The 20000-nt window shown below is 41.5% G+C and overlaps 1 protein-coding gene across 7 annotated transcripts in view; it reads left to right on the top strand.

Annotated features, from left to right (window-relative positions):
• The window catches only part of unm_hu7910 (un-named hu7910), a 48983-nt gene that overhangs the window by 8058 nt on the left and 20925 nt on the right, over window positions 1-20000 (top strand). For 2 of the 7 annotated variants that reach the window (XM_056272298.1, XM_056272297.1), the window contains exons 4-8: window positions 15051-15107; window positions 15924-15959; window positions 16053-16184; window positions 16624-16709; window positions 16792-16878. In XM_056272298.1, the coding sequence (XP_056128273.1) occupies window positions 15051-15107; window positions 15924-15959; window positions 16053-16184; window positions 16624-16709; window positions 16792-16878 (398 nt within the window). Of the gene's footprint in view, window positions 1-226; window positions 266-3370; window positions 3410-7943; window positions 10413-15050; window positions 15108-15923; window positions 15960-16052; window positions 16185-16623; window positions 16710-16791; window positions 16879-20000 lie in introns of those variants that run through there. The other 5 variants (XM_056272293.1, XM_056272294.1, XM_056272299.1 and 2 more) reach the window with 4 other exon arrangements.

The raw sequence follows: 20000 nt of genomic DNA, 5'->3' as shown, positions 1-20000 counted from the left end.
TGGATCCCTGCATGTTGCAGTGTTGATATAGAGAAGCTTGTGTGTGTGATGTTGAAATGCAGTGTGTATCACATACTATACTAATACTGTGTTCATCAAGTACTCGAGTAATCTCAGTTATAGAGCAGAATGTGTGTGTATCATGATCAAGATGTCGAATTAGTGCACAGAAGAGAGAGATTTGAGGACGTCTGAAGTCATTCACTGTTTGTCTTTTTCAATGCAGATGAGAGACCGAAAGAAGCGGGGTTAAAAAATGACAGAGGTACTTCGCATGAGTTCTGGATTATTTATTTATTTCGTAGTTTAGGGTTTTTAAACTCGTACAGTCTTTAGGGATACTAATGTACACTTAAAGCAATAGTTGACCCCAAAATTATAATTATGTCATGATTTACTCATCCTCATGTTGTTCCAAAACCCATATGACTTCTGTGTACATATGATGCTTATTATATTTTTTATGGATGTGTGTGTGTGTGTACACTATATGGACAAAAGTATTTACAGCAATTCTGAAAGAAAGTCGTTAATGACCAAGTCGTCAGGTCAGTGTTGAGCTAATGTCAGTGTTGACAGGAATATTTTGCAAAATTGTAGTGGAAACAGTTTTTTACAGGTCACCTGGTGTACGTAAAAGTCTATAATTCATTAATGCATGGATAACACACACTTCCACTGAAGTTGTCTACACTGCTCTATGAATCTCTTGTTTACATCGTGTCTGTACTTTGTCAGTTATAATGAGAGGATTCGCAAGCTTGCGTAACTCAGCACTGAACAAACTCCAGCGCTTTGAGCCGTGAGTGGATTTTAACTTAAGCGCCTCTGATTGGCCATCGTGTCGCAAGAAATAAACATATGTCTGTGATTGGCTGCATTGCTCAACGCTGCAAAAACACGTTCTCTCCTCGCGAATGCAAACACAAATGCGCTCTGGCGCGTTTGCAAAATCTGTTTGGCCGATATGCTGTTATTAGTTTCATCTTTAACTATCGGTTGATTAATCAGTTATCGGCCAGCGTGGGCTAACCGAGCTATCGCTATCGGTTGATTAATCCGTTATCGGCCAGTTATCGCTATCGGTTGATTAATAAGTTATCGGCCAGCGTGGGCTAACCGAGCTATCGCTATCGGTTGATTAATCAGTTATCGGCCAGCGTGGGCTAACCGAGTTATCGCTATCGGTTGATTAATCAGTTATCGGCCAGTTATCGCTATCGGTTGATTAATAAGTTATCGGCCAGCGTGGGCTAACCGAGCTATCGCTATCGGTTGATTAATCAGTTATCGGCCAGCGTGGGCTAACCGAGTTATCGCTATCGGTTGATTAATCGTTATCGGCCAGAGTGGGCTAACCGAGTTATTGCTATCGGTTGATAAATCGGTTAAGGGTCAGCGTGGGCTAACCGAGTTATCGCTATCGCTATCATTTGATTAATCGGTTATCGGCCAGCGTGGGCTAACTGAGTTATCGCTATCGGTTGATTAATCAGTTATCGGCCAGCGTGGGCTAACAGAGTTATCGCTATCAGTTGATTAATCAGTTATCGGCCAGCGTGGGCTAACAGAGTTATCGCTATCGGTTGATTAATCAGTTATCGGCCAGCGTGGGCTAACCGAGTTATCGCTATCGGTTGATTAATCAGTTATCGGCCAGCGTGGGCTAACCGAGTTATCGCTATCGGTTGATTAATCAGTTATCGGCCAGCGTGGGCTAACAGAGTTATCGCTATCGGTTGATTAATCAGTTATTGGCCAGCGTGGGCTAACAGAGTTATCGCTATCGGTTGATTAATCAGTTATCGGCCAGCGTGGGCTAATCGAGTTATCGCTATCGGTTGATTAATCAGTTATCGGCCAGCGTGGGCTAACCGAGTTATCGCTATCGGTTGATTAATCAGTTATCGGCCAGTGTGGGCTAACCGAGTTATCGCTATCGGCCGATTAATCAGTTATTGGCCAGCGTGGGCTAACCGAGTTATCGCTATCGGTTGATTAATCAGTTATCGGCCAGCGTGGGCTAACCGAGCTATCGCTATCGGTTGATTAATCAGTTATCAGCCAGCGTGGGCTAACCGAGCTATCGCTATCGGTTGATTAATCAGTTATCGGCCAGCGTGGGCTAACCGAGTTATCGCTATCGGTTGATTAATCAGTTATCGGCCAGCGTGGGCTAACCGAGTTATCGCTATCGGTTGATTAATCAGTTATCGGCCAGCGTGGGCTAACCGAGCTATCGCTATCGGTTGATTAATCAGTTATCAGCCAGCGTGGGCTAACCGAGTTATCGCTATCGGTTGATTAATCAGTTATCGGCCAGCGTGGGCTAACAGAGTTATCGCTATCGGTTGATTAATCAGTTATCGGCGAGTGTGGGCTAACCGAGCTATCGTTATCGGTTGATTAATCAGTTATCGGCCAGCGTGGGCTAAACGAGCTATCGCTATCGGTTGATTAATCAGTTATCAGCCAGCGTGGACTAACCGAGCTATCGCTATCGGTTGATTAATCAGTTATCGGCCAGCGTGGGCTAACCGAGCTATCGCTATCGGTTGATTAATCAGTTATCAGCCAGCGTGGGCTAACCGAGCTATCGCTATCGTTTGATTAATCAGTTATCGGCCAGCGTGGGCTAACCGAGCTATCGCTATCGGTTGATTAATCAGTTATCGGCCAGTTATCGCTATCGGTTGATTAATCAGTTATCGGCCAGCGTGGGCTAACCGAGCTATCGCTATCGGTTGATTAATCAGTTATCGGCCAGCGTGGGCTAACCGAGTTATCGCTATCGGTTGATTAATCAGTTATCGGCCAGCGTGGGCTAACAGAGTTATCGCTATCGGTTGATTAATCAGTTATCGGCGAGCGTGGGCTAACCGAGCTATCGTTATCGGTTGATTAATCAGTTATCGGCCAGCGTGGGCTAAAAGAGCTATCGCTATCGGTTGATTAATCAGTTATCAGCCAGCGTGGACTAACCGAGCTATCGCTATCGGTTGATTAATCAGTTATCGGCCAGCGTGGGCTAACCGAGCTATCGCTATCGGTTGATTAATCAGTTATCAGCCAGCGTGGGCTAACCGAGCTATCGCTATCGGTTGATTAATCAGTTATCGGCCAGCGTGGGCTAACCGAGTTATCGCTATCGGTTGATTAATCAGTTATCGGCCAGCGTGGGCTAACCGAGCTATCGTTATCGGTTGATTAATCAGTTATCGGCCAGCGTGGGCTAAACGAGCTATCGCTATCGGTTGACCTCTAGCTGTTTTAGTGGAGCATGTGTTCTCAAACTTTGCCACATTTACACGTCTTCGTTCGAAGCAGAAGTGCAGGTTGTCATTCACTGTTTGTCCTTCTTTCAATGCAGATGAGAGACCGAAAGAAGTGGGGTTTAGAAATGACAGAGGTACTTCGCATGAGTTCTGGTGTTACCACACAATACACTTGCTTCAGTGCGGCTTTTTGATGGCATGATTTAATCGAAAAATCTGTTGTTTCTGTTGTTCTGGTTTGTTTATTTATTTATTTCGTAGTTTAGGGTGTTTAAACTCGTACAGTCTTTAGGGATACTAATGTACACTTAACAATAGTTGACCCCAAAATGATAATTATATCATGATTTACTCATCCTCATGTTGTTCCAAAACCCATACAACTTCTGTGTATCATATGATGCATATTATATTTTTTATGGATGTGTGTGTGTGTGTGTGTGTGTGTGTGTACACTATATGGACAAAAGTATTGGGACACACCTTCAATCAGACCTATCGCCATAGGTATATAAGCATCTAGCCATGCAGTCTGCAAAATTACAACTGCAATAAATAATGTTAAGAGATTAATGTTTTACATAAATGTTTAAATAAGAAATGTTGGGAAAAATGCAATGCTACTTTTAAACATGCAGCCACCAGTGTTGGCAAGTCACTTAATGAGCGAGTCATTGAATCATTCATTCGACAGATTCATTCAAAACGCTGAATCATTTAGCAATGAGTGTAGTTGTGTATATATAAATATATATGCTGTGACTTTTCAGCGCTACACTCTAGAATGTTCAATACACAGGGCGCAATGTTATAATCCATATTAATGCATTTAAAATGTGATGTCATTAGTCTCTGTTGGAGTAGTGGTCAGGTGTCCCCAATACTTTTGTACGTCAAATGATCACAAGAATGCAATTTTACCAAATGCATTATTTGAATGAATTTTTAATGAATCACATTTTGCAAATTAAATAAATAATCTTCAATAAAAGCCAGTACAGACTTCAACTAACATTAAAATCTTCTAATTGCTTGCATGTTTTTTTTTTAAATAGACAAAAAATAAACTTTTGTGCAAAAAAATGTAATTAAGGGTACAGAGATATAAAGTGAATTCTGAGATGTTGTTGAAAATTGAATTCAACACCCAAACAAACAAGTTTGTGAATGTATGCTAGATATCAGCTGTTCGTGTGTGTGCTGAGAAGAAACACTGCGTTTGTACACACTCTTGCCTGTGCAAATAGGAGAAAAAACAAAGTGGGTTGGACTGAACCACGGAGCACAAAGCGATAGGTGGAGATTGGGGAGGAGAGATGGAGCAAGCATGACAATGGTGGAAAGACTGTAGAAAGAGAGATGGCTGAGATATAACCGAAGGTCAGAGGAATATGATTGGAAAAGGAAGGCTTACGAAAAGCTTTCCTACGCTAGAAAGATGTTAGGGAGCGGGAAAGCCTGAAAACGGATAAAAAGGTTGCTTTGTTTTTGCACTTTCACGCAATAAAAGTCTGCTCCGATTGCGTGTGTTTCAGTGGCTGCATTGAGCTGACTTCTCTTCTCAGTGTGGCGAAGCACAACATGGATTTCCGTGTTCACGCTTCATAGTTTGCTGTAACACTAGTGGGAGGTGTGTGAAGAGCCTTGCCGTTGCTTATGCTAGAGCAGCTCTGTTTGGCACTTCTCACTACTCTCATTGTGAGACTCTTCTGAAGAAGACTCTGCGCACGAGGCTCGCGTTCTCCCGGCAAGGGACGAACGCTGAGTCGTGTACTCTTGTTTCTGAGGTCGCCCCATGAGACCGAGCCCTGGTGGTCCAATAGTGATCCCGAGTTCATGGAGACTGAGCAGACTGGATTCTCCCTTTCTCTCTAGCCCTTTTCACACAGAGATTCCGGGAATTACACCGATAATGTGTCCCGGGATCGTTGGATTTTGGTTCATTCACACTGTCGGTGATTTTCCGGAATCTGTGCGTGCGTTCACACACGTCCCGTAAAGACACGCTGACATCGATGTGACTTATGTCTCCACAGCGTCTTAAGGTTGCTTATGATCTGCGATTACTCTCGAGAAACCACGCTTGTGCATTATTCTTCTGATTCGATCATTTGATTTGATTTGGTTTATTTAATTGTATCAAGAATGCCTTACACATGAAACAAAAAAAGGCATCAAATTCCATTGTGGTCCTCAACAGATAACATCAAAACAAGACACTTACAGATTGTGTGATAATCAATGACATAACATAAAAAACATTTTTCTTAAATAAAAACGGTAACTGGCCCCTGATTCTATTCCGCTACACTCTCTAATAACCAGGCCTTGATTCTCTTTTTGTGAGAGTTCATGCTGGAAATGACTTTAATTTGTCGGTCTAAATTGTTCCACTTGTCCTCTATATAGGCAAATGTTCCTTTCCCTAACACGGTCTTAAATGTATAAGGACAGAGGTCTGATATGCTGCCACGAGTGTAGATATTGTGTTTGTCACATGACATGACAAAAAATTTGGGACATTACCAAACAATATATTTATGGATCATGATCAGCCTTGACATAATAACACGAGACTCAACAGGGAGCCAGTTGAGCTCAACAAATTGTGACCTACCTAAGTAATTCCTAAGTTCAGAATTACTCTTATTAATTTATTCTGTGCTGTTTGCAGCCTCCCTTTAAGTCGGTTTGTTAGGCCTTCAAACCAGGAAGTACATGCAAATTCAAACTGATTTAAAATTAAGGCCTTGGCTAAAATAATCATTGTAGACCTATCTAAAAATGTAGGGTTTCTGGCTAAAAACTTTGACTTTACTCAGAACCTTATCATAAACTAGCGCATCACGTAGCGTTCCACTAAGCTGCCGAATGATCTCAGCTTCAGCATCATGGGTACGACACACCCCTTGCGGCATTGATTACAGCTTTTGTTCATTCAGGGAGTGTTCCGGGACTGATCCTGGTAATGTTACTTGGTCCTCATTCCGGGATCGATACCGGAATCAATCCCGGGACGTGTTTGGGTTCACACAGAAGGCACTCTGGCAATTTTATGGCAATTTTCCGGGATCAACGTGCTGTGTAAAAAGGGATTCTGTCATGGAATGTTAATCTCTCAGCCTGGATGACATTCTCCCGCCTAGTGGCAAGAAAGCTCACTGAGGTGCTTTCTCGACTGCAAAAAAGCTCAGCATTGATTGGTCTGCTTTAATACAGCAAGAGGAGCGTTCTAAGCTCGATTAGCATTTTCTCTCTGGGAACAATCCTCGCCCTTCATGTGTACGGCTGCCTTTATTCCTTGACCTCCACACTGGAAGCTTGGAGACTTGGAAACAGCCATTTAGAGCTTGGTTGATTAATACAGCGGCCGCTGACTTCACCAGCATTGCTAGCTCTGTGGAGTAGGGGTACGCTGGCATTCCCCCGGTGGAGATATGCAGAAGAATACGGGCAAGGCTTCCCGCCCCGCAGGTCAGCAAAGTGGGTCAGTGGGGTGTGTTTTCCAAAAGCATCGTTAGCCAACTATGGTCGCAAGTTCCGTCATTATCGGCATAGTTCAACGAGTCGGTGTTTTCCCGTCTTGACTGACATGGACGCTACCAAGATGGCTCCACCCGGCTCCGCCCACTTTGGGCTTAAAAAACGCTCTTTAGAAACCTACGGGTGACGTCACAGACACTACTCCCATATTTTTTCACTCCTGGATAAATGAAAATGTGCAGCGAGGCGGATTAGCTGAGGTGACGTGACAGACAGACAGCAGACAAACGGCTAGTAGTGACATCAGCGGCAATCCACCGGTCACTCAAGTGGCCACGCCCTTAATTATGCAGAACTTTAAGGCTTAATATAATTTGAACGGATGAGTTATACAAAAATTCACCCGCCTCACAGTCGTCATGAAGGGCAAAATTAGCGATATAGACCAAAACCAATTTTTGCACTAGGCTGTAAACAATTTTTTTTCTGCTGTAAAGTTGGGCATTTTAACATGGGGATCTATGGGATTGACTCTCTTCTGCAGCCGGTCTCTAGCGGCCAGTGGATGAACTGCAGTTTGAGTCACTTCCGTGTTGGTTTCAAGAGAGAGACAGGCAGGTTGCCGCTTGATCCCATGGATTTAGAGCCTATGGATTTAGCCGCTGAACGGTGCTCTCCGTTTACACAAGGTCTCTCAACTGAAGTTCAAGAGATCATTGGGAGTACAAGAGCTCCTTTTACTAGGAGTTTGTACACCCTTAAATGTAGGGTTTTGCCTCTTGGTGCAAATCCTGTGTTGAGGACCTGTGGTTGTTGAATTACAGCTGATTCGACTATACTTGCATACACAGTGTGACCTGTCTGATGCGGCAGCTGTTAGAGTCGTTGCCTGTGTTGCATAGCAGGGTTTTTATTTTGGGGTGGAGCAATGAAGGGAGGTGTGTGTTTCTTTTTGGTAGGGGTTTGTTTGTTTGGGTGTCAATTTTAAATATCAACAGTAATTCTCAGAAATCGCAGAAATGACTGCCCCATTAAGGAACTGATTGAGCTTTTCCCCCTCGCATGAATCATGAAAGGTAGACAGTTATTCAGACACTTAAGGTTCAGTTGTATAATATGTATGTTTGCATGGAAGACAAGTGATGAGCCTTTTGAGATGTGAACTTTTGTCCCACTCATTCTCAGAACATCCTACCAGAGATATTGGGCGAAAGCTGAAAGCAGCTCTGAAGGAGCAGCTACGAATGATTCATGAGAAGATTGAAGCCAAAAAGATCGCCAAACTAGCCCTCGCTGAGGTCCGTAGTGTTTTGGCTCAAGAGGAAGGGGACAGACAAGCTGATCTCGCTGCTAAAAAAATCAAAGAAGAGGCAGAAGCTAAATTACAAAAGGAACGGATACAAAGAGAACAAGAGGAGAAACAAGCCAAGGAGAAAGCAGAGAGGGAGCGAGTGGAACAAGAAAATCTGGCCAAAGAAAAAGCAGAAAAAGAAAGACTTGAGAAGGAAAAAGCAGAAAAAGAAAGACAGGAGAAAGAAAAGGCAGAAAGGGAAAGAATTGAGAAAGAAAAGGCAGAAAAAGAAAGACTGGTCAAAGAAAAGACAGTAAAGGAAAGATTGGCCAAAGAAAAGGCAGAAAAGGAAAGACTAGCCAAAGAAAAGGCAGAAAAAGAAAGACTAGCCAAAGAAAAGGTGGAAAAAGAAAGACTAGCCAAAGAAAAGGCAGAAAAAGAAAGAATTGAGAAAGAAAAGGTGGAAAAAGAAAGACTAGCCAAAGAAAAGGCAGAAAAAGAAAGATTGGCCAAAGAAAAGGCGGAAAAAGAAAGAATTGAGAAAGAAAAGGCGGAAAAGGAAAGACTAGCCAAAGAAAAGGCGGAAAAAGAAAGACTAGCCAAAGAAAAGGCAGAAAAAGAAAGAATTGAGAAAGAAAAGGCAGAAAAAGAAAGAATAGCCAAAGAAAAGGCAGAAAAAGAAAGAATTGAGAAAGAAAAGGCAGAAAAAGAAAAGGTGGAAAAGGAAAGACTGGCCAAAGAAAAGGCAGAAAAAGAAAGAATTGAGAAAGAAAAGGCGGAGAAGGAAAGACTGGCCAAAGAAAAGGCGGAAAAAGAAAGATTGGCCAAAGAAAAGGCAGAAAAAGAAAGAATTGAGAAAGAAAAGGCGGAAAAAGAAAGACTAGCCAAAGAAAAGGCGGAAAAGGAAAGACTGGCCAAAGAAAAGGCAGAAAAAGAAAGACTTGAGAAAGAAAAGGCAGAAAAAGAAAGATTGGCCAAAGAAAGACTTGAGAAAGAAAAGGCAGAAAAAGAAAGATTGGCCAAAGAAAGACTTGAGAAAGAAAAGGCAGAAAAAGAAAGATTGGCCAAAGAAAAGGCAGAAAAGGAAAGACTTGAGAAAGAAAAGGCAGAAAAAGAAAGATTGGCCAAAGAAAGACTTGAGAAAGAAAAGGCAGAAAAAGAAAGATTGGCCAAAGAAAAGGCAGAAAAGGAAAGACTTGAGAAAGAAAAGGCAGAAAAAGAAAGATTGGCCAAAGAAAAGAAAGAAAAAGAAAGATTTGAGAAAGAAAAGGTAGAAAAAGAAAGACTAGCCAAAGAAAAGGCAGAAAAAGAAAGATTGGCCAAAGAAAAGAAAGAAAAAGAAAGAATTGAGAAAGAAAAGCCAGAAAAGGAAAGACTTGAGAAAGAAAAGCCAGAAAAGGAAAGACTTGAGAAAGAAAAGAAAGAAAAAGAAAGAATTGAGAAAGAAAAGCCAGAAAAGGAAAGACTTGAGAAAGAAAAGCCAGAAAAAGAAAGAATTGAGAAAGAAAAGCCAGAAAAGGAAACACTTGAGAAAGAAAAAACAGAAAAGGAAAGATTGGCCAAAGAAAAGAAAGAAAAAGAAAGACTTGAAAAAGAAAAGCCAGAAAGGGGAAGAAAGGAGAAAGTAGAGAAAGAAAGAGAGAAGGCGCCAAAGGAGAAAGATGTAAAGGAGAAGAAAATGAAGGAAAGAGAAGACGTGAACGATAACAAACAAGAACCGGTGGCCAAGTTAAATACAAAAGCACATGGACAAAAAGTTGATGAATCCGAAAAGGAAAAAGAATCTGCGGATGAACAGAAAACCAAAGAGGAGAAAATATCCACCCGTGGTTTACTTAAATCTTCAAACAAAAAAATCAAGAAATAAATAATAGTGAACGGCCATAACTGAGATTTAATTCAATAAAGAGAAAAACTCCTAGTGTGTTGAGCAGGAACTGTTGGGAAGTGAACGACTCTAAAGCAAGACGAGTGTAGAAATGAAACTCTACAGCGCTGAAGCTTTAGCTGAGAGGAAGAAGTCGTAACCCAAGTGTCGAGTCCGACTCGTCTCAGCCAATCCGCTCGCTCAGATTAAACATGAAGTCTCCGATCCATTAAGAGCTTCAGTCCTAAATACATTTAGTCAGTTATATAAATTTGTGTGTTTAATAGATTTAATTAGTGAATATTTATGGTTTCCGTTTATTTCGTGCCAGATAAAAACTGCACTAGTTGCTAAATTAAATATCAATTGTAAGGTTATATATTTAAAAAGATTATGCTCTTTGCTTAAATGCAGTTAGCTACTTTTTATTTGCTAACTACTTTTATTTTGACGGTACACTGATTAGATCTCTTTACACGTGACTTTGTGTTTTTGGGGATCGAATCACAATCACGACTGAATTCCTCAAACCGGCGATCCGTGTTTCCCCTGTTGTACGGTAGGGGGCGCTGTTACACATCTTCTGGAAGAGGACTGAATCGCCAGATCCTAAAACAAGCGAAGAAGAAGCAGAAACGAGCGATAGACGCACATGTCAATTATAACGTGATCATCCAACATTCAACAGCGTATAAATCAGCGTTAGAGAATGAAGTGTCGAACCCAGGAAGGGTTAACGACTGTGAAGCTGAGGTGTTGATGGACTCGATCGAATCCCATCCGGACGAACTTTTTTTTTCTTTTTTTTCACTGTTGCTTTTTTATGACATTTACCAAGTGTTGATTAAAAAGAATGCATGATGATCCGAAATGTTGGTGCTGGCTGGCAACTTTTTTAAAAACGCTAGCAGGGAAAGAGTTGATGAATGTGTAAATGTATAATAATTTTCATAATATATTGTGTTTGTTACAAAAAATCTAAATCCATCACTTTCCCAGACTGAGATGGTTGTTTAAAACTCAAATCTGTGAAGTGACTTGAAATCCTACGAAGGACCTAGAAGGACAATGTGGTGGAAAAAAATTTAGATATCCTTTGCGTTGCCTTGAAACTTTGCGTTGGCTTGTGAATCTTTTGCGTTCCTTGAAAAAACTTCCCGTTCGCTTGCGCAAATTTTGTTCGCTTGCAAATCTTTTGCGTTCCCTTAAAAAACTATATGTTCGCTTATACATCTTTTGCGTTCACTGCGCAAAACTTTTTGCGTTCCCTTAAAAAACTTTGCGTTCGCTTGCAAATCTTTTGCGTTCGCTTGCAAATTTTTGCATTCGCTTGCAAAACTTTGCCTTTGCTTGTAAATCTTTTGCGTTCGGTTGAAAACTTTGCATTCGCTTGCAAATATTTTGCGTTCCTTTGAAAAACTTTGCGTTCGCTTGCAAATATTTTGCGTTCCTTTGAAAAACTTTGCGTTCGCTTGTAAATCTTTTGCGTTCGGTTGAAAAAACTTTCCGTTAGCTTGCAAATATTTTGCGTTCCTTTGAAAAACTTTGCGTTCGCTTGCAAATATTTTGCGTTCCTTTGAAAAACTTTGCGTTCGCTTGTAAATCTTTTGCGTTCGGTTGAAAAACTTTGCGTTCGCTTGCAAATTTTTGCGTTCCCTTGAAAAACTGTTGCTTATACATCTTTTCCGTTCCCTTGAAAAACTTTGCGTTCGCTTGAAAATCTTTTGCGTTCGCTTGTAAATATTTTGCATTCGGTTGAGAAAACTTTGCGTTCGCTTGCGAATTTTTTGCGTTCCCTTGAAAAACTTTGCGTTCGCTTGCAAATCTTTTGCATTCCTTGAAAAAACTTTGCGTTCGCTTGCAAAACTTTTGCGTTCCCTTGCAAATCCTTTGTTTGCTTGCAAATTTTTTGCGTTCGCTTGAAAAAACTTTGCGTTCGCTCGCAAAACTTTTGCGTTCACTCGATAAAAAAAATTTGCAGGCAAACTTTGCGTTTGCTTGCAAAACGTTTTTGTTTTCCCTTATAAATTTTGTTCACTCACAAAAGTTTTGCGTTCCTTTGAGAATCTTGGCGTTCACTCGGAAAAAAAAAATGCAGGCAAACATAAAGTTTCTTTGTGGAAGTAAAACATAGTTTGGAGCTCCGGCTTAACTCCCAAGATACACCCGGTTATACACAAGGGACTTTTGGACAAACCGGTCTTCACGAGAGAACTCAAATAATTTTTCCTCCCATCATATTTCTTCCATCACCAGGTCCCTTTAGGGCTCTGTAAGACCCTGTAATAATAGGAGTTTTGAAATTGCATTTGAATCTAAAAGATCTTACAAGTTTTTTCTTCATTTGTTCCTGAATGTGTTAATGTTCACTCTTTTCTCATGAATACAATTTTTGTATATAAGTGTGACTTCACTGTGTGCGATTAGTGAGCGGTTTTAAACTGTATGTCCAATAATGTGTAAAACACGCGTGTTGTTTCATGTGCCTTAAGTCCAGAACCACGACGAGATGCAATAACTCAATTATTATTCATCTCTTTTCACACTGACAGCTTCTCTCAGTCGTTGTTGAAGAAATCCTTTCACAGTGACCGTCTGTCCTAAAGTCCGTTATTTGTAAGGCTAGTTCTGCTTGTGTGCGGTGTGAACTCAGTCTGTAATGTGAAACGCATCAGTTCTGCTGTTTCTGAGCGAGGGAACGCGTGTAAAGTTACACCCAGGATCAAGTGTTTAACATTTACTTTCATTCATGCAGTGGCGAGTGTATTTATACCCTGCTTTCTTTTAACTTTGTTTTCAACTAAATTTGCAGATCAGAAATTGTCTGCTAAATTGTATGCATTTTTTTGTACTTATAGTATTTTTATTTATACGTTTACGGGTTTTGTCACCCAGAATAGTGAGATATTGATCCTATCATCTGTAGTTCTTTGGTGAACAACCATTTATTGTTTTGTGAAACTTTAACTGTGTTAATCGTATAATGCCAATCATATAATGGCTTGTTTTTAGGTGTTAAATTTGAAGTGTGTAATTTCTTCACCAGTTGATATGATATGATATCACACCAGATATGTTTCATGTCTGACTGCTTCAACACACAGCAATGCTTTGCAATGTTTGAGAGAGATCAACATGCGAATGACTGAATTATAGTGCATATTTATGTGGGATATGAGAAAGTACTTCTCATCATTTTAATGTGTTTATTGAAATGGTTTATTAAGTGTTCGATGAAACCTAAGCTGTGGTTAAATATTCTGAGAAAGTATCAAGGTAACCGCCTCCAATAAATGTGAATTTTTCTCTTATTTAAAATATTCTTGATCTGTTTGAAACACGGTCTGGTGTGTGTGTGTGTGTGTGTGTGTGTGCGCGTGGATAAAGCCCTGACTTTCTTCTCACAGTTCTTTTTTTATTCTCTTCCACACAAGATGAATAGTGCGAAATGCACATTTTATGTAAAAGATGGATTCGCGGATAACCTATTTCTTTCAGTACAAGCTACTAGATCACGATGCTGGATCCCAAAGTTGACCATCCATTTTGAGAAGGAATTAAACCTAATTGTCATTATTTGATTGGGCTTCTTAAAGGGATAGTTCGGCCAAAAATGATATTTAACACATGCATTACTCACCCTCAAGCCGTTCGAGATGCATATGTCAATCTTGTTTCAGACGAACACATTTTCAGTTATTTTAGAAAATGTCTTAGACCCTTCAGTGGATATAATGTGAAGCAATGGGGTCCACCTCCTTCAAGTCCCAAAATGTGCATACATCCTTCACAAAAGTGGGATAAACGAAGGCCTTCTGAGGGTAATCCGTGCGGTTCTACGTCACGACGGTTCCTACGCTACGTCCTACCTCGTACGCCGACTTCCATCACCCGTGAACGCGCGTCGATCGTTGCCGGAAGTCAGATATTTTCATTTATAAAGTTTTAAATATGTATATTTTTACGACAAAACCGCACGGATTACCCTCAGAAGGCCTTCGTTTATCCCCCTGGAGCCGGATGGATTACTTTTGTGAAGGATGTATGCACATTTTGGGACTTGAAGGAGGTGGACCCCATTGCTTCACATTATATCCACTGAAGGGTCTAAGACATTTTCTAAAATAACTGAAAATTGACATATGCATCTCGAACGGCTTGAGGGTGAGTAATGCATGTGTTAAATATCATTTTTGGCCGAACTATCCCTTTAATACCATATCCTAACCAGACATGCTGTGATAAAAGTCGTCTTTTCTATATTAATCAGCGTTTTTGTCCTAACCAGCTGCGGAAGCCTTTCTCGATGATTTTATTTTAGAAACAGTTTCTATTTCTGCGACGTCGCGGCTGGAACAACTTTAAAGTATAACGATGATAATCTCAGGTACTGTTTATGTGCTTTATTTAAAGTTAAAGTCCCCCTGTAGTCGATCATTTAAAAACTAAAACTCATCTTTGATCTCCAAAATGACATATTTAAACGTTTTTCCTTGAAACAAATGTCTTCATGCCTTAAAATATCTTGAATGTAACTCGACACCCTTGCCTCATTTAGTATGCGCGGGTCTATGAATATGCAAATGAGCCCCGCCTCCACTCACTCACTCAGCTCAGAGATCCACTGGTTGACGATCACACGTTGATCTGATTGGTTACAAGGTCGTTTGTGACGTCAGAAACACCAGCGATTTCAAACCGTGTTTTTGAGACTGTCTTTGGTTCACTGCAGTTTTAAGCAGAAAATACTCAGCAATGCTGTCGACTTATGAACTTACACATGGTGTGTCTTAAAGCGTATTAAAAAACCACATAGACATACAAACAATATTAAAATATGGATTTTCAAAAGCTTTAAATGCATCTAATGTGAGTTTGAATGGCAATGCGTGACCTTTTATAGCCGTACTAAGTGACAAAAGATAATTCATACATTTAAGGAAACAGGAACATTCAAACTGTGAACAAACAATGAATTCTATGACAAAGATGGTTTCAGTCATAGTTTTTTGAGACTCCACCCACATGCTCTTCTGATTGGCTGTGATCTTTGATCAGTTCGCATCACGTCTGATTAGGATACAGTGTAAGGTATTGTTTGTATTGTGTCTGATTTTACTCCACATCCATACAGGTCTGACTGAGAAGCCGGTTCCGCTGGCATCAAGCAGGAACGCCTTAGAAGAACAAGGTAAGGAAGACGGTGAAAACAGTTATTCACAGACCAGGATACATTATCACATGCAGGAGTATTCAAGTATATATACAAGAATATACAAGTTCTCAGCGTGTCCTGTGTTATCTGAGGCCAGTGTTCACGAGCAAACCATTAAAAATAGCATAATACTGTATACTGTTAACTCCCCGAGCGTCAGAAAGGAAAGAAACCAAGCATGTTTCCTCAGAAGGATTTGCTCTCCATGCATATAAATATTTGAATGGTTTTGACTTTGTTCACACAAAATATAGGTATATTAGCCATTATGGGCCAGATCCAGTAAATCAAAGTAAGTTGAGCTGATTCATGATGAATTCCCTTATATCTTTGCAACGTTTTGCTGTGTCAAAAAGATTGCTGTGTTTTGCTGTGATGCTTTTGAGTTGCTTGAAATATGATTGGAATCACTTCAAAAACTTGAAAATACAGTAAAGTGCAGCAAGTCTGTCATATCTGCTACATAAAATTATAATGAGAACATCATTATAATTGTGCGCTTGAGATGTGGGTTTTAATGGTGAGACTTTTGTTTTTGTAATCAGGCTCTCAAAAATTATATCAATTTTGGATTTAGATTTATCGGCCAATATATCTGTTATCGGCTCTCAAATATAAATAATTGTTGGTATTGTCCAAATTTTTTTTATATCTATGCATCCCTACTGTAAACTTAAGGACCATCTACACCAGGGATGTATTTATGGTTGTACAGTGTTAGTTGAAACTCTGCACTAGTCCTCAAATCTGTTTTAATTTAAAGTATGACTGTTGTCATTTGTTGCATTTCAGAGTTACATGCAGAATTTCTGCCTGGTGAAAACAAAGGTAAGAGAAATATTTACATTACTTATATTATTAATTGTATTAATTATGTATTTATTTTTATATGCTAAATTACAAAATGTGTGTCCTGTAAAGACTCTCCACATGAGTCTACACCCAATGCGGATCCTTCATTAGAGTTGAGCGGGTCCTTAACTCCTGAGTCTCCGACGGAGGCGGCAGGATTAGCAGAAGAACCGGCGCTGGAGTCCAGCGTGGGAAAAGAAGGTCTGTTGATCTGGGTTTAATGCTGTTAAAGGTAGCGATGCACCCACATGAGAACTCTGGGCTGAAACGCAAACTTCAGGATAGCCAAAAATGTTAATTGTTTTAATTTAATTTTTGTGTAATTGCATTAATATTAAACTTTTTTTAAATTAAACACCGAAATTAAAATTTTATTTTAAAAAAGTTTAATTATCAGTTAATTAGTCAAATTGATTTAAATTGACCAAATTAAATTGCACATAAGGCAGTTTTATGTCTTTTTAATAATAGAAATGTTTCTACTCCAATTTGTTAATGCAATAAAAACGTTTAAACAAAAGCTGTAATAATTCGTTTTCAAGACGAATTTGTGATTTTTTTCACTCATTGTGAAAATTTACACGCTACATTTTATAAAGTTGTTTTCAATTAAATCTAATGCTGTGGTGATTATTTACAGCCATAAAGAAGAAACCAAAACTTCTTAATAAATTTGACAAAACGATCAAATCTGAGATCAACGCTGCAGAGAAATTACGCAAGAAGGTAACAGCGTATACTATACTGGCAGAACAAATGTTTTAGTTAAATTTGTTGACCGTATAATAGAAGTCTGTCTCTTTTTCAGGGCAAAGTTGAGGAATCTCTCCGAGCTTTTGAAGCTCTTGTCCAGAAATTCCCACATAGTCCGAGGTGCCGATACGGCAAAGCCCAGGTAACACATTAGCATGACAATTAACATTAGATATGTTTCCATCCAAAGTTGTGAATTTAACTTATGTGCAAAATTGGAATATCGGATAAAACATTTGCGAATAAAGCAGCGTTTCAATCCCATGTGTTCAAGAGAACAAAATCGGCACAAATTGGTGCAAAATATCAGGAATAAAAGTGTAAGCTGCTGCAATCTTTCTCTTTTTTCCCTCCATCATAAACGAGTGTGTGTCGAGCGTCATCATAAACAAGTGTGTGTCGAGCGTCATCATAAACGAGTGTGTGTCGAGCGTCATCATGAACGAGTGTGTGTCGAGCGTCATCATGAACGAGTGTGTGTCGAGCGTCATCATAAACAAGTGTGTGTCGAGCGTCATCATAAACGAGTGTGTGTCGAGCGTCATCATAAACGAGTGTGTGTCGAGCGTCATCATGAACGAGTGTGTGTCGAGCGTCATCATGAACGAGTGTGTGTCGAGCGTCATCATGAACGAGTGTGTGTCGAGCGTCATCATAAACGAGTGTGTGTCGAGCGTCATCATGAACGAGTGTGTGTCGAGCGGCATCATGAACGAGTGTGTGTCGAGCGTCATCATAAACGAGTGTGTGTCGAGCGTCATCATAAACGAGTGTGTGTCGAGCGTCATCATGAACGAGTGTGTGTCGAGCGTCATCATGAACGAGTGTGTGTCGAGCGTCATCATGAACGAGTGTGTGTCGAGCGTCATCATAAACGAGTGTGTCGAGCGTCATCATAAACGAGTGTGTGTCGAGCGTCATCATGAGCGAGTGTGTGTCGAGCGTCATCATCAACGAGTGTGTGTCGAGCGTCATCATAAGCGAGTGTGTGTCGAGCGTCATCATAAACGAGTGTGTCGAGCGTCATCATGAACGAGTGTGTGTCGAGCGTCATCATGAACGAGTGTGTGTCGAGCGTCATCATGAACGAGTGTGTGTCGAGCGTCATCATGAACGAGTGTGTGTCGAGCGTCATCATGAACGAGTGTGTGTCGAGCGTCATCATGAGCGAGTGTGTGTCGAGCGTCATCATCAACGAGTGTGTGTCGAGCGTCATCATCAACGAGTGTGTGTCGAGCGTCATCATGAGCAAGTGTGTGTCGAGCGTCATCATGAACGAGTGTGTGTCGAGCGTCATCATGAACGAGTGTGTGTCGAGCGTCATCATGAACGAGTGTGTGTCGAGCGTCATCATGAACGAGTGTGTGTCGAGCGTCATCATAAGCGAGTGTGTGTCGAGCGTCATCATGAACGAGTGTGTGTCGAGCGTCATCATAAGCGAGTGTGTGTCGAGCGTCATCATCAACGAGTGTGTGTCGAGCGTCATCATAAGCGAGTGTGTGTCGAGCGTCATCATGAACGAGTGTGTGTCGAGCGTCATCATGAACGAGTGTGTGTCGAGCGTCATCATGAGCGAGTGTGTGTCGAGCGTCATCATCAACGAGTGTGTGTCGAGCGTCATCATAAACGAGTGTGTGTCGAGCGTCATCATAAACGAGTGTGTCGAGCGTCATCATGAACGAGTGTGTGTCGAGCGTCATCATAAACGAGTGTGTGTCGAGCGTCATCATGAACGAGTGTGTGTCGAGCGTCATCATGAACGAGTGTGTGTCGAGCGTCATCATGAACGAGTGTGTGTCGAGCGTCATCATGAGCGAGTGTGTGTCGAGCGTCATCATCAACGAGTGTGTGTCGAGCGTCATCATCAACGAGTGTGTGTCGAGCGTCATCATGAGCGAGTGTGTGTCGAGCGTCATCATGAACGAGTGTGTGTCGAGCGTCATCATGAACGAGTGTGTGTCGAGCGTCATCATCAACGAGTGTGTGTCGAGCGTCATCATAAGCGAGTGTGTGTCGAGCGTCATCATGAACGAGTGTGTGTCGAGCGTCATCATGAGCGAGTGTGTGTCGAGCGTCATCATGAACGAGTGTGTGTCGAGCGTCATCATGAACGAGTGTGTGTCGAGCGTCATCATGAACGAGTGTGTGTCGAGCGTCATCATGAACGAGTGTGTGTCGAGCGTCATCATAAGCGAGTGTGTGTCGAGCGTCATCATGAACGAGTGTGTGTCGAGCGTCATCATGAGCGAGTGTGTGTCGAGCGTCATCATGAACGAGTGTGTGTCGAGCGTCATCATGAACGAGTGTGTCGAGCGTCATCATAAGCGAGTGTGTGTCGAGCGTCATCATCAACGAGTGTGTGTCGAGCGTCATCATAAGCGAGTGTGTGTCGAGCGTCATCATGAACGAGTGTGTGTCGAGCGTCATCATGAACGAGTGTGTGTCGAGCGTCATCATAAGCGAGTGTGTGTCGAGCGTCATCATGAACGAGTGTGTCGAGCGTCATCATAAACGAGTGTGTGTCGAGCGTCATCATAAACGAGTGTGTGTCGAGCGTCATCATAAGCGAGTGTGTGTCGAGCGTCATCATAAACGAGTGTGTGTCGAGCGTCATCATAAGCGAGTGTGTGTCGAGCGTCATCATGAACGAGTGTGTCGAGCGTCATCATAAACGAGTGTGTGTCGAGCGTCATCATAAGCGAGTGTGTGTCGAGCGTCATCATCAACGAGTGTGTGTCGAGCGTCATCATAAGCGAGTGTGTGTCGAGCGTCATCATGAACGAGTGTGTGTCGAGCGTCATCATGAACGAGTGTGTGTCGAGCGTCATCATGAGCGAGTGTGTGTCGAGCGTCATCATCAACGAGTGTGTGTCGAGCGTCATCATAAACGAGTGTGTGTCGAGCGTCATCATAAACGAGTGTGTGTCGAGCGTCATCATGAGCGAGTGTGTGTCGAGCGTCATCATCAACGAGTGTGTGTCGAGCGTCATCATAAGCGAGTGTGTGTCGAGCGTCATCATGAACGAGTGTGTGTCGAGCGTCATCATGAACGAGTGTGTGTCGAGCGTCATCATGAGCGAGTGTGTGTCGAGCGTCATCATCAACGAGTGTGTGTCGAGCGTCATCATCAACGAGTGTGTGTCGAGCGTCATCATAAACGAGTGTGTGTCGAGCGTCATCATAAACGAGTGTGTCGAGCGTCATCATCAACGAGTGTGTGTCGAGCGTCATCATCAACGAGTGTGTGTCGAGCGTCATCATAAG

Source organism: Rhinichthys klamathensis, unplaced genomic scaffold (assembly GCF_029890125.1).
Source record: "Rhinichthys klamathensis goyatoka isolate OS25496 unplaced genomic scaffold, OSU_Roscu_1.1 h1tg000334l_1, whole genome shotgun sequence".
NCBI lineage: Eukaryota > Metazoa > Chordata > Actinopteri > Cypriniformes > Leuciscidae > Rhinichthys > Rhinichthys klamathensis.
The sequence above is the reverse complement of the archived record's forward strand: the minus strand, read 5'-3'. Positions and strand labels throughout refer to the sequence as shown.